Source organism: Kogia breviceps, chromosome 10 (assembly GCF_026419965.1).
Source record: "Kogia breviceps isolate mKogBre1 chromosome 10, mKogBre1 haplotype 1, whole genome shotgun sequence".
Classification (NCBI taxonomy): domain Eukaryota; kingdom Metazoa; phylum Chordata; class Mammalia; order Artiodactyla; family Physeteridae; genus Kogia; species Kogia breviceps.
In genome coordinates, this window is record NC_081319.1 from 49,158,380 (window position 1) to 49,171,458 (window position 13,079).

At 45.1% G+C, this 13,079-nt stretch overlaps 1 protein-coding gene across 1 annotated transcript in view; it reads right to left on the minus strand.

Annotated features, from left to right (window-relative positions):
* Nucleotides 1–13,079, minus strand: part of ITGA9 (integrin subunit alpha 9) — a 356,752-nt gene that overhangs the window by 293,759 nt on the left and 49,914 nt on the right. Inside the window, exons 7-11 of the mRNA XM_059077262.2 lie at nucleotides 12,087–12,172; nucleotides 9,365–9,433; nucleotides 4,232–4,369; nucleotides 1,010–1,115; nucleotides 149–243 (exon numbers count right to left, since the gene is read on the minus strand). Of these exons, the coding sequence (XP_058933245.1) occupies nucleotides 149–243; nucleotides 1,010–1,115; nucleotides 4,232–4,369; nucleotides 9,365–9,433; nucleotides 12,087–12,172 (494 nt within the window). The remainder of the gene's footprint in view (nucleotides 1–148; nucleotides 244–1,009; nucleotides 1,116–4,231; nucleotides 4,370–9,364; nucleotides 9,434–12,086; nucleotides 12,173–13,079) is intronic.

Genomic DNA, 13,079 nt, shown 5'->3' on the forward strand with positions numbered 1-13,079 from the left:
AAATATGTTTTGATTTAAAAAGCAGTCTCAATGGTTTGTGTCTTCCACTGGAGGTGGGGGAAGGTGAAGGCAGGAACAACGCCGTGTGTTGTATGTATCTGTGGAATGAATGTATGAACAGCAACCATGACACTCTCACACCAATTACCATGGAGTACTGAGGGACCATCCCACCGGCATCACTGTGATAGATGTACACCGCTCCTGAAAAGTCATCCTCCTTGGGTGCGCCAATGGCCACATCTAAGGGGAGAAAAGCAGCTCTGGGTTAGAAAAACCATTAACATAATGGTGGATTCTCTAATTCCTGCCATGATGTCTAGAAATTTCTTGGTTGTTGCTTGTTCAAGCATTAAAATAGGCACATGATCTCTTAGCAGCAGGGGAAAAAAAGTAGAAAGAAAATTATAGAAGCTGAGAAGAGGTTAGTTCCAGAAAATTTCTCCCTCATCCTCATAGGAATAAATTATTGGTTTATCCAATAAAAGAAACACAAATATCAACCACCCACCCTAACGTCTGTCTGAGAGGGGAACTCCATAGACAATGGTTATTGCAACACTGAGAAAGTCAACTCTATTCTTGGGTAAAGGAGTTATATAAAATGGTATTCCTTTTACCAAAAAAATCAACGTTACTCTCACAAACTGACAACTAGATCTTCCTCCATGCTCTCAGAGCATCGTGGAGCATCAGAGGCTCAGAAACAAGGAAGGTTTGTAGCGAGAGGAAGCTGGTTCAGACTTGGCTGCCACAGAAACCCCTATGGACCAGCCGCAAGGTTCACTGCACCACAAACACATAGCAAAGAGCACTGAGCTGATGAGAAGGGATTTCATGGAAGCAAAACTCCAGTGGGCTCAGGGCTCAGCCCTGTGTCTACACAGAAAATGTGGTTTCTAACAGGTGTCCTCTCCCCAGTGTATATGGAATGGGCCTTGCCATGGGCAGGTAGACCCCGAGCACCCACGACAGGGGCAAGTTAGAGGGCAGGTACGAGCTCACTGACCTGGGAACCCGTCATCATCGAGGTCGCCCAGGCTGGCGATGCTCTCCCCAAAGTGTGCATTGTAGGCTCCATCCCCATTCAGGGCCAGCTGCTCCTCCAGGGCTCCCTGGGAAACAGGATGGAGGGAAAACGGGATACAAAACAAAACAAACAGAATAACCAAAAAAAGAATGAAAAAACAGAGCCGGGAATGCCGCCCTGCCCTGCAGCACACCCATGGACAGGAAACACCTGGGCAGAATCCCAGGCACCCAAACATCCCCCACCTCACCCACTGGTGCCCAAATGAGCTCCTTCCACCTGGGTGCCATGAAGGTCTCCGATCACCTGAGATGCATTTTAGAGGGAAGGAGACCCACTGTTGGCCACTGATGACTAAACCTCTCCCTTGTCCTAACGCTCTATATACCAACCTATTAACCAACCTACCTGCTTGTCCCCACAGTCTCCTCTCCCCGCAATATCCCCAAAGTTGTTTCAGAGGGAGTATATATTTCCATTTCTGCTCTCCTCTGCCTTCTGGTACAAATTTATAAAGTTGTTTTGTAGGGTGCATGTATTAGTAATCTTGGCAGAGGGACTCACGGTTCAGAAAACCCAACACCCAATAGTTCTTGGTTAAGGGGTGGCAGCAGTGATAACAGGACACACGACTGTGCCCATTTTCACATGTGGTTTGGATTTCCTAAGCAAACACCAACCAACACAGGGAGGGGTCAATGGTGATGGTGTCACTAAAAGCCACGCCCCCTTTACCCCCAAATCATTGACACATGACTATCAGAGCGTTAAAACACCACCTGAGGGACTTCCCTGGTGGTCCAGTGGTTAAGAAGCCTTCCAATGCAGGGAATGTGGGTTCGATCCCTAGTCGGGGAACTAAGATCCCACGTGTCACGGGGCAACTAAGCCCGGGCACCTCAACTAGAGAGCCCGCCTGCCACTAACTACAGAGCCCATGCACTCTGGAGACCGTGTGCCACAACTAGAGAAGTCCGAGCACAGAGAAGATCCCGAGCACCACAACAAAGATCCCGTGCACTGCAACTAGGACCCAATGCAGCCATGAATGAATGAATGAATAAATAAATTAAATATTTTTTAAAACACACACACACACGATGTTTTGAGGCACAAGAGTGTCTAACCCTGCCCCCAAGGAGAGGCACTCAGACCCACTGTACATCCACAAGCCATCCCAAAGCTTTTGTTACAACTAAATTTTTTTTCCACTGTACTCAAACAACTTGCAAACAGTAAAGATGTGATGAGTTCTTAATACACCGAAACCTCTGCCCCACAACACAAATATGTGTTGATTTCTTCCCATCAGTGTGGTGAAGAAAGAGAGAAACATTGATTCCTTGTATGTACCAGGCACTGTATATCCACATCCTCATTTAAATCACACAGAGACTCTATAAGGAAGACCTTATGACTCTGCCCACTTTACAGATGAGGAAACTGAGCTGCTGATTTCAAGCTATTTGTCCACAACACACAGGCTAGTAAGTGGCAACACTAAGATTCAAAGGCAAGTCATCATTTACTCCCGCTCCTCCACACTGCTCTGCAATCATTAATCACATAAGATGAAGTTCAACAGAAATAAGAATACCCTTGTACTTAGGGTAACCACATGGCATTAAGAAACATTCACTGGGGGTGGGATGTGTGGGTGCCAGCTGCCGCAGAAGGTCCAGGGGATTATCCTGCTCCAAGATTCCATGCCCTGGGGCTGTTGGGCTGGTCACCTTATTGCCTGACAAGTTAACACCCACGCAAACGCAGCAGTCTCCTGCATATATGGTGGCCAGCAGCTACTGAATGCCGGCTGTTCTCATCTCCATAACGACCATCTCACTTCTCCCTTCACCTGCCTTGTCCCCCCTTCCTGGAAGGTCAGTGCAGATGCAGGTGCCATGAGTTGTTGCAACAGGTACCAGGAAGCATCTTTCCTCCCAGGTTTTAGATCCACCTTCCCAAAGAGTTTGCAAATGTCCAAGAAAGCTCAAGGCTCTAACTTCCCCTGGCTCCTCTTTAAATAACTGCCCTTTATTTCTGGCATCTGCCCACCGAGTTATAGCTAAACACCACCACCCCCTCCCAATTAGGATAACTAACACCTTGGTCACTGCTTAAAAGTACACTTCTACTGACTTCTTTGATTATGAAAGAATTACATTCTCACAGTTTGTATAAAGATAAAGCTAAATATCTACCCAAGCACCACGACCCAGAGAGATCTATTAACATTCTCTATGTATTTTGTACATTTTTAAAGGTTGTTTGTACATGCAGTCTTTATCCTGCTTTTTCACTGATTATCTCATAAGCATTTTCTCATGTTAGCTAAAGGCTGGTAATCACAGGATTTATTCATTTAACCATTTCCCTCTTGTTGAATATTCTTTCTTCTAGACCCTGAAAAGATTCTACTTTCTCATTGGTCTCCTGCACCCACGGGTGCATTGCTGCCCCTCAGCCCCTGCCCCCACCCACCCTCCACTGTGCTGCAGAGACATCTTTCTGACTCAGCCACATCCTTTTCATGGTTCTGCAGAATAAGGGACATCGTGACTACAGCCCTTGGCCACTGCGGTGGCCCCCATCCACCCCTCCCAGTCCCAACACGCTGAACTATGGTCCCACTGCCTCACACCTCAATCCACTTGCCCAGCCCCCAGCCCACTCCCGCCTGTCTACCTAACTCCCACTTTTCTTCAAGATTCCTCCCAGCCATCATGTCCTCTGAGAAGGCTTCTCTGCCTCCGTGGGCAGGTGTGTATATAGTCCCAATGAGACAAAATAAGAGAGATGAAGCATGCCACCTCCAAAGCCAGTTTGCCTACATTCAAATGCCAGCCCCACTGCTTCTTATCCGTGTGATTTGGGGCAAGTGACTTAACCTCTCTGCGACTCAGTTTTTTCACCTAAAAAATGGGGACCCCCGATACCATGTGCACGTCATTGAAATCATTCACAGGAAGCAGGAGAAACGGCTCCTGGTACATAGGAATCACTCTTTAGTCATTAAGATTTTTCTAGACCCCTGTATGTTTGCAGTCATAACACTGAGTATAACTTTCCATTGACAGAGCTTTTTGAAGGTAAGAAGCGTGTCTTTTTACCTCCTCTGGGTGATGGGGCTCAGTCACTACTCCCACGGGCCAACATCCCTCTCCCACACACTGTCCACATGTTGCCCAGCTCTGTACTCACGTTTCCTCTGTTGATGTAGACAGTGACCTGCCCTTCGTCCCTGATCTCAGAAAACATGGGGGCCCCCACGAGCAGGTCAGAGAGGCCGTCCATGTTCAGGTCAACTGCACATAAGGAGGAGCCGAAGTAAGAGCCCATCTGCAACCAAGTCAAGTTGCAACAAAGCGTTCAGTGTCAGTCCTCACACACAAGGCCCCTGCCTTCCTCCAGATGCCCAGCCTGACAAACATCTGCTCCCACGCCCCTCAGAGGCTGTGCCAGCCATGCCACCCTGGGAACCAGAATGACTGGGCCACGGTGAGATCCCGACTCCCCTGGCCTCCTGGCAGCCAGCCACGTGGGCCCCCCGGTCAAAGTGAGACCCATGTTCACTGGCTTGGAGCCCCACCAAGGGGGAAACAAATGGACTGATCCCTGGAGAACAAGGTACTGCTTTTACAAATGCAAGCTGAGGCTGCAGACATAGGTTACAGCCATAATAAAAGTGCCTCGTATATCAGACATTTGACAAGGCCAAGCAAGTTAGGAATATGGAATTTCACAACACAAGGCAGGCATGAAAATAAATGTTACATGGGAAACAGATTACCCTCACCCAGTCCTGGGCATAGCTGAAGACTGGTTAGGAAGGCGTGAGCTGAAGTAACAGAAAAAAGTACAACTCAGAAGACCATTTGGAGGATTAAGGAAAACAGCCAGGTTATACTGGCTTCATCATAGCTTAATTCAGTACCTGTTATGTTATTTTTTTACTATTTTTTAAATTGAAGTATAGTTGATTTACAACATATTATTTCAGGTATACAGCAAAGTGATTCAGTCATACATGTATATGTATACATGTATATGTATACATATATATGGAAAAGAATCTGAAAAAATTCTTTTCCATATATAAATATATATACATACTTTTTTAGATTCTTTCCCATTATATGTTATTACTATATTCAATAATTCGATTACTATATTCAATTATATTCAATCAGGATAATGAATATAGTTGCCTATGCTACACAGTAGGCCCTTGTTGTTTATCTGTTTCATATATAGTAATGTGTTTCTGTTAACCTCAAACTCCTAATTTATCCCTCCCCCCACCACCTTTCCCCTTTGGTATCCTAAATTTGGTTCCTATGTCTGTGAGTCTATTTCTGTTTTGTAAATAAGTTCATTTGTATCATTTTTTTAGATTCCACATATAAGTGGTATAATGTGCTTTGTCTTTCTCTGTCTGACTCAGTACCTGTTATTTTAAATTGGGGGTCTCAAACACAATCCAATGGGATCCAGGCAGGTGATATAACAGGTATAAGGAAAAAGCAAACAACAGTGCAGACATGCTTACAGGTGGCAAGTGTCATTCAGCTTCTGTATCTAAGAAACGATAGAGAATGGTGGAGACTGCAGCAAACTAGAGTCCACAGACCCAGCTAAAGGAGCAATCCCCACTCAGAGAAGGTCAATTCCTGATTGACCCAGAAAAGGCCAACCATCTCATTTTTCAAGAGAAACCAAAGCTTTAAAATTTTATTTGAATTGCCTATTTTTAAAATGCTGACAACTAATTCATATTAAAAAAATAATAAACAAACATACCATGCAGGCCAAATGAAAATTTTTGTAGGCTGTATCCTTTCCAAAGGTTGCCAGTGGGTGACCTCTGTTTTTAATTTTTAAAAAAATCTATCCTTTTAAAATAAATGTTTTCAAATAAAAGGGCTCTGGTTTTACAGACATGAACAAGCATTTTCTTTTGCTGTTTGTTGGTAGCTAACCCAGGGGAGTTTGAGAGAGGTGGAGGGTACTTTGGTCTATTTCCTGCAGTTCAGCCTGGGAAAGGACTCAAGTCCCTCCCAGTCACATGCAGAGTTCACTTCCACCCAACTCCCATCCCCACCTGCCCCGTTCCCAAGGGAGGACACGGGGAAGTTTCAGAATCATGCGGTCGGGGGGTGGGCAGAAACCAGTTGACAGTCACCAATTCAGTGGCCTTGCCAATGTCCCTATCTTGACTTTAGTAAAAGAAACTGCTAAGACCGAGGCAAGGCCCTGAAGACCGAAGCTGCTGGCTGTTCTCTCTGGCTGAGTCCCAGGGGAACTATTTGTTTCATTCCAATGGTCTATTTAACTTGGCATCTTCATCGGTGTTCAATCAGAAATCCCCGTACGTGAAGTTTCCTATCTAAGTTTTGACATATAAGCACTTCACAGACTCAATTATTGCAATGAAACTTCGATAGGGCAATGACATACTTTGGGGTGAGTGTTCCTTGATCAGAGCTCTCCCATCAGCCTGGAAATATGAGGACACGTGTCATAGCAATGGAATTGCACATGCATTGGTGATTTCTTACGTGCACTATACGAAGTAAAGTAAAGACCAGTAAAGACCAGAACCATTTGGGGTTTTGTCTCTCTTACAGCCAGGAGACAGAACTCTCTGACCAGATTCTGGCCATACGGAAGCAGAAGTGGATCAGGGGTTTCCTGAGTCAGAACCCTCCTCTATGTGTGGCTCTGGACACAGGAGTAAAGCAAAGGCATCCTTTGAAAGCCTACGGTCATGTCCTTTCCCACTGAAATAATGGAGAAGTCAGTGGGACAATAATTTCTCATTTCTTCTGGCACAAGCAGAATAAGATGTCTAAAGGGAGTGATCAGAAAGATGATGACGGGGATAAAGCTGGAAGATGGTGAAACAAGATGGCAGAGTGAAGGACATATGTTACAATGGTTCAAGGTGAGGGTGAGAAGAGCCCCAAGGAAAATGAATGGCAGCTCTGGAGCTGAGAGGTGAGACAGCTGGCCCATGGTCTCCTCCTCAGGGAGCCAGCCCTGTCATGTCATAATGAGGACACTCAAGCTGACCTGCAGGTTGGTCTGTACTGGAACCCACGTCATCATGTCCTCAGGAAATCTGGAAAAGCAGGTTTTCAAACCTTTCCCTCTCATGTCACCCACTCTCAAATCTGCTCCCCCAAACCTGCCCATGACCCAGACAAAGATGGGTAGCCATGAAAGCTAACATCCAAACAGGGAGGGTTCTGGGGAAGAGAAAGGGCCCAATTATAGACTGTTGTTTACACCAGGATGACCAGCATCAGCTAGGCCTGTCCTGGGCACAGGCAGCGGGCAGTGGAGGTGGGGACACAGGAAGCAGGCGGGAGGCACAGTGACAGCTGAACATGAAAATATTCTAAAAATAGGGTGATAGGGACTTCCCCGGTGGTCCAGTGGTTAAGACTCCATACTCCCACTGCAGGGGGCATGGGTTTGATCCCTGCTTGGGGAACTAAGATCCTGCATGCCACAAAGCACAGCAAAAAAAAGAAATAAATTTTAAAAATAATAAAAATAGGGTGATAAGTGTGTTTAAGCCCCACAATTCACTTTAAAGACTCCCTAAAAAAAAATAGTAGTTACATAAGATGATAGATGTGTTAGTGAACCTCAGTGTGGTCATCATTTCACAATACATACGTGTACCAAGTCATCACACTGTACACCTTAAACATGTTATATATCAATTATATCTCAATAAAGCTGGGGGGGAATAATTTCATGCTGTCAAGCCGAGGTACATTGGAAGGGGAGCAGAGGGAGGGAGGGTTTTCCACAGAAAAACTCACCCATTTATTTTTTTTGGATAAAGAGCTAAAATGTTAGGCTTAGCAGCATTTACACCCTACTTGCTCTTTGGGACTCCTTCTCAGAAATGGCACGGGGTTATTTATTTTCTAACTTTAGAGGTGCTTGGAAACCCTTTTTTGCAGAATTGCTCACAGTCTTTTTCCAGTGTTGTTGCTTTGGGGTTTTGGAAATGTTAAAATAACACAAGCTTGCATAGTTCCCAGGGGAATGCAGAGCTGCTCTCAGGGAAAAACCTCACAAAACTGAGTTTGGTGATGTATTTTTTATTGAAAAGGTTATGACAGTTATATACTAAAAATACACATGATGGTTGTTAAAACTGCGAAAAGCTCTACTTGTGAGTGGGATTTTTGGAACTCAGACTATGACTCCCCATCAGAACAATATGCAGTGGTGCCAGGCTGGCGTGAGGCAGGTCTAACACAGCAGGACCTGAACTGGGGTCCATGGCCCACCCAGGATGGAAACATCATTTTTTTTCCCCCCTTCTTAGTGTGATATTAGGAGGATGTCAGAAGGCAATTTCACCTGTCTCCTCAAATCTCCCTCCCAAGTCCCAAGTCCTGTGCTTCTTCCCGGAGCTCACTAAGGCCTCTACCAAGACAACTCTTCAAATCACCCCCTTCACCTCCCCACCTAAACTTGTCTCCTCTTAGAGCGGCCAATCTTACCAAACAATCCTGCCAATCGAAGCCATGACAAGGTGTGCACCACTGATAAGCCCATGAAAAATGGTGCTTATTAATCAAAGGAATCTCTACCTGGCTTAATTTCAGACTAAGGTGCAATATAATGGAAACTTGCAGGAAATGGAGAGAGAATTAGCAACAGGGTAAGGATAATAAGATGACACAGGCAGATAAACCTTGCCCGGGACTAATTTCAGGGCAGCCTTCCCCAGCTATTTCTATTTCAAAGTTCTAAAAGGAAGCGGGCGATATTTGTTTGTTTTTTTGTGTAGCAACTGTTCCCATGGCGATGGTGGCAGAGGGCTTGGGATGTAAGCAGGAGGGGCAGCTTTGGGTTGGTGAGATAGGGAGAGTGAGAACCATCTATCTGCCTGCCTCCTTTGAAAGTAATTGGTCATTTATCTATACTCAACAATGCCTGATCTCTCTGGAGCTGGGAGAAAGACAGACAGAGAGGGACAGAGAGGCAGAAAGATAAAGGCAGAAAGAAACAGAGCACATAGTCATTTTGATGAGTATCTGAACCGTGGACAACCTTTTAGACCTCCGTGCTGTAACTTGGCTGTGTACAAACTCATCTCACTCCCCGTCTCAGCACGTGTGAATCCCAGGAATCTGCAGGTCACACATAATGCTGACAAGGTAAAGGCGCCAACATGCAACTGAACATGCCATGTAAATGTAGGGCAGAGATGGGCCTTTAAACCAATATTCTAAAAAGTAAGAACTGATTCCCACATGATGACATCTCTCAAACAAACAAACAAGACACTAATCCCAAGGATCTCACCTTTTTACCTGATGCCTGAAAAATCTTAATTAAGGTGCCCGATCTTCGGTCAGCTCTAAAAATATAAACCTATGGAAGGAAAAAAAAATCCAGTTAAGATGGAAGCAATGACCAAAGATATTTATCAGCATCCTTCTGGGAGTTCTATGTAAATGCCTGACCAGACACATGCAGATGTGCTTACACTAGCTGATGACAAATCATTTTACCCACTCGGCAAAGAAACTGTCCTTCAATCCTGAGGCAGAAATCACCTCCATGCCTCCTGAAGCCACATTGGTTACAGGAGCCATGCCCAGTAAGACCTAAGGAGCTTCCAAATTACTACCAAAAAGTCAACTCCTGGGAAAAGGATTTTCTTCCTCAAAACACTTCCTTCCTTCCTATTAGTTAGAGCTTTAGCAGGTATCACAATACAGTCATCCTTTGGCATCTGTGGGGGATTGGTTCCAGGACTGCCAGGATAGCAAAATCCACAGATGCTCAAGTCCCTTAAGTAAAATGGAGTAGTGCTTGCATATAACCTAGGCAATCATCCCTACATTACTTAGACTATCTAACACAATGTAAATACTATGTAAATGGTTGTAAATACAGTGTAAATGCTATGTAAATAGTTGCATGGCAAATTCAAGATTTGCTTTTAGAACTTTCTAGAATTTTTTTCCCCAAATATTTTCCATCCATGTTTGGTGGAATCCACAGATGTGGAAACTTGCAGGTAGGGAGGGCCAACTGGGTAAGAGGAGGGATGGACGTGTGCGTTTTAGACAAAGTGATTCCACAGAACATTAGTGTCATGAGATCTGTTTGGGTAAATATGAGTTTAGCTTGCAAAATGCCAGAGTTAAACATTAAATAAATTCCTTTACTGGGGACCTTTCAAAGCCTTTAGCTTGTGCACTTACACCATGAATCTCCACCACAGAAAGGATTGTTTGTGTAGAACTTCCTAAATGACATGAGTGTGGAAGTTCTTTTTCAAGTTGCATCTTAAGGGAAGAGCGAGTGTCGCATGAGAACCAGTGTCAGGGAGCCTCCCATGGGGTCAGGAATCACCATCTTAGTGTGAATGCTTTCCTGCCCCAATACCAGAAATGATAACCACCAAGACCCTGAAGGCCAGAGCCATCCTGGGGTCCTTGGAAAGCAAGTCTGTACCAGCTCCCATGCCTGGCAATGTGGAACCGTCAGCAACTTTGCCAACTATGACCAGTCTCCCCAGCACCTCTCAGGGGCTCCAGCTGAAAGCAGCATTTTTATGTTGATCTTTGTTAACTAGATCCAGGATGCCCTCTGCCTGGCTCTATCAGTTTTAAGTACCATTCTCATCCTAAGGCTTGACAGGGACTATACAGTTATCCCAACCATCTGAAGAGAAGACAATTAGATCAAGTTTTCTGTAACTGGTGATTTAAAACAAAACAAAGCTTCTGTCAGCAGCACTGAGGCATCCACACTGCTGTGAATTGGGGCGTGTTTACCGGCTACAGAGATGCCTGGTCACACGCAGCTCCTCCCCCAGAAGAGATTATCAATGTGGGGAGAGTCCTTGGCTCTGTCCCTCCACCACGCAGAGGAATTCATGTGACTCGGAAAGACTCACCCCTTGCTGGAAGTTATCTGAGTTCATCTGCACACCTCCCCTGTGCTCAGGGCCCTGGGTTTTTACCGTGGCTTCGTTTTCAAGGAAAATAGCATTGGTGTTAACAGGGAGGGAGGCATGTGCTCCAGAAATCTGAGTGTTGACTCCTAACTCCTGCCCAGGAGGATCCAGGAAAATGACCTTCATGAATGCCCAGCAGTCACACCTTGTCCGCTGATCAGACTGACATCCTGGCCGAAGGCTCCAGTTACCAGTGGTCTCGGTCTGTCTGGGCCTCTCCAGAATCCACTTTTCCAAGCCCCCAAAGATATAGCCAGATTCTGTCAAAGGTCCACCCCTTATGGGCTCAGACCCAAAGACCATTCCTCTCCAGTTGTAACTATCAAACAAACTATGGAGCTTGTTAAAATGCATATTCCTGACTCATCTGGATGGACTCAACTGGACTTCCTGTAGCCTGGAACTAAAGATCCAACAAACATAGTCCTCCATATTTCAGGCCCCATAGATGCCATGATTCCCAAAGGGATTCTGACGGTCCTAGATCCATGGGGTCTTTTCTACACTCTGGGCAGATACTTTAGGGAAAGAGACCAATATATTCCCAGTCTAGCCTCTGGGCTGAACTGGTCTTGTTTCTAAAACATTGGAGAAAAAAATGTGAGAATCTAGGCCTAAAGATAAATAAAAAGGCCCCAAAGATATCTGGGACTAGACCTGGTTCCATTAAGTCAAACTTGGAAAGGATTTGGGAGAGGGGAGGGTTTGAAGTCGGGTTGCACTGGACACCCTTCCTTTGGAGAATGGCACAATACCACGGGTCAATCTTAATCATCTCTCACACACACAGCATCAGCCATGAAAAACATTCTCAGATGACAAAGTGCGGAGAATGGAGAGGTCTGGGAATAGTATTCCTAGTCTGATGAAGCTTTCAAAGTAAATTCTCAAAAGAGGCTGAATGGAGATGAACAGATGATTCCTCAATATTTCATCATTTACCTGCGAGCCGCCCAGCAGAATGTTCACATCAAAGTGAGTTGACAAGCCTCAAAAAGAGCGGCAGCATGCTCCCCCCATCTGACCCCGTGCTATTCCATAGACTTTGTTCCTCACCTTCCCAATGCCGTCGTCCTGAGGGGCACCTCCTACCACATCGGCAGTGGACACGTGAGAAAAGTGTCCGGCAGTAACTGCATAACCTGCAGAAGACGGGGAGAAACCAAGGAAGGGGTGGAGAAAGAAGATCCATCAGAGGACAATGTTTCTCAAGCATCCCTTATCTGGACAATTATGATCCAGTTATTCTTGGAACATAAATTGTCAGGGAATAAATGGCAGCTCTCAGTCTTCTCACGCTGGAATGGCTCATCTCACAAAAAGACACATTCACAAGGACTCCAGGGCAGGAAAGAGTGCTTTCTGAGTGTCCTCTTTGGAACAGGTACTGTGCTAAATACTTATTTTTTCCTTTTTGAGATACAATTTTCATAAAGTACACACATCTAAAGTATAGAATTTAACAAGTGTGTACACATGGACATAACCATGCAATCACAAGCCAGAGTGACTATAACCACAGAACCACGAGCCCAAAAGGTTCCCTCATTCCCTCTCCCAGTCACTACCCTCCCCTGCACGGGTCACCCCTCTCCTGATTTCTGTCACCATATATTACGTGTGCCTGTTCCAAACTTCCCTCAACATAACTTCTGTGAGGTTCATCCATGCTGTTGAGTATGGTACTAGTTTCTTTTTATGGATGAGTATGTTCCATTGTATGACGATACCATAATGTCTTTATTCTCCTATTGCTGGGCATTTAGGTTGTTTCCAGTTATTTCAGCTTTATTGTGAATAAAGCTGCTATGAACATTCTTACACATGTCTTCAGATGCCACTGTCTCTTTTAATCTCCCAACTCTATTTCACAGATACAGAAACAGGGACTAAATGTGGGTAAGCAACACACCCAAGATCACACAGCAAGATTCAAATCCAATCTGTGTCTCCCCAAATCCCTTGCTGTGAACCATTATGCACACCCTCTCCTAAGAAGAGCCAGAAAAAAGCTGACAGTGGGTCGGTGGATAGATGGATGACTGAGCA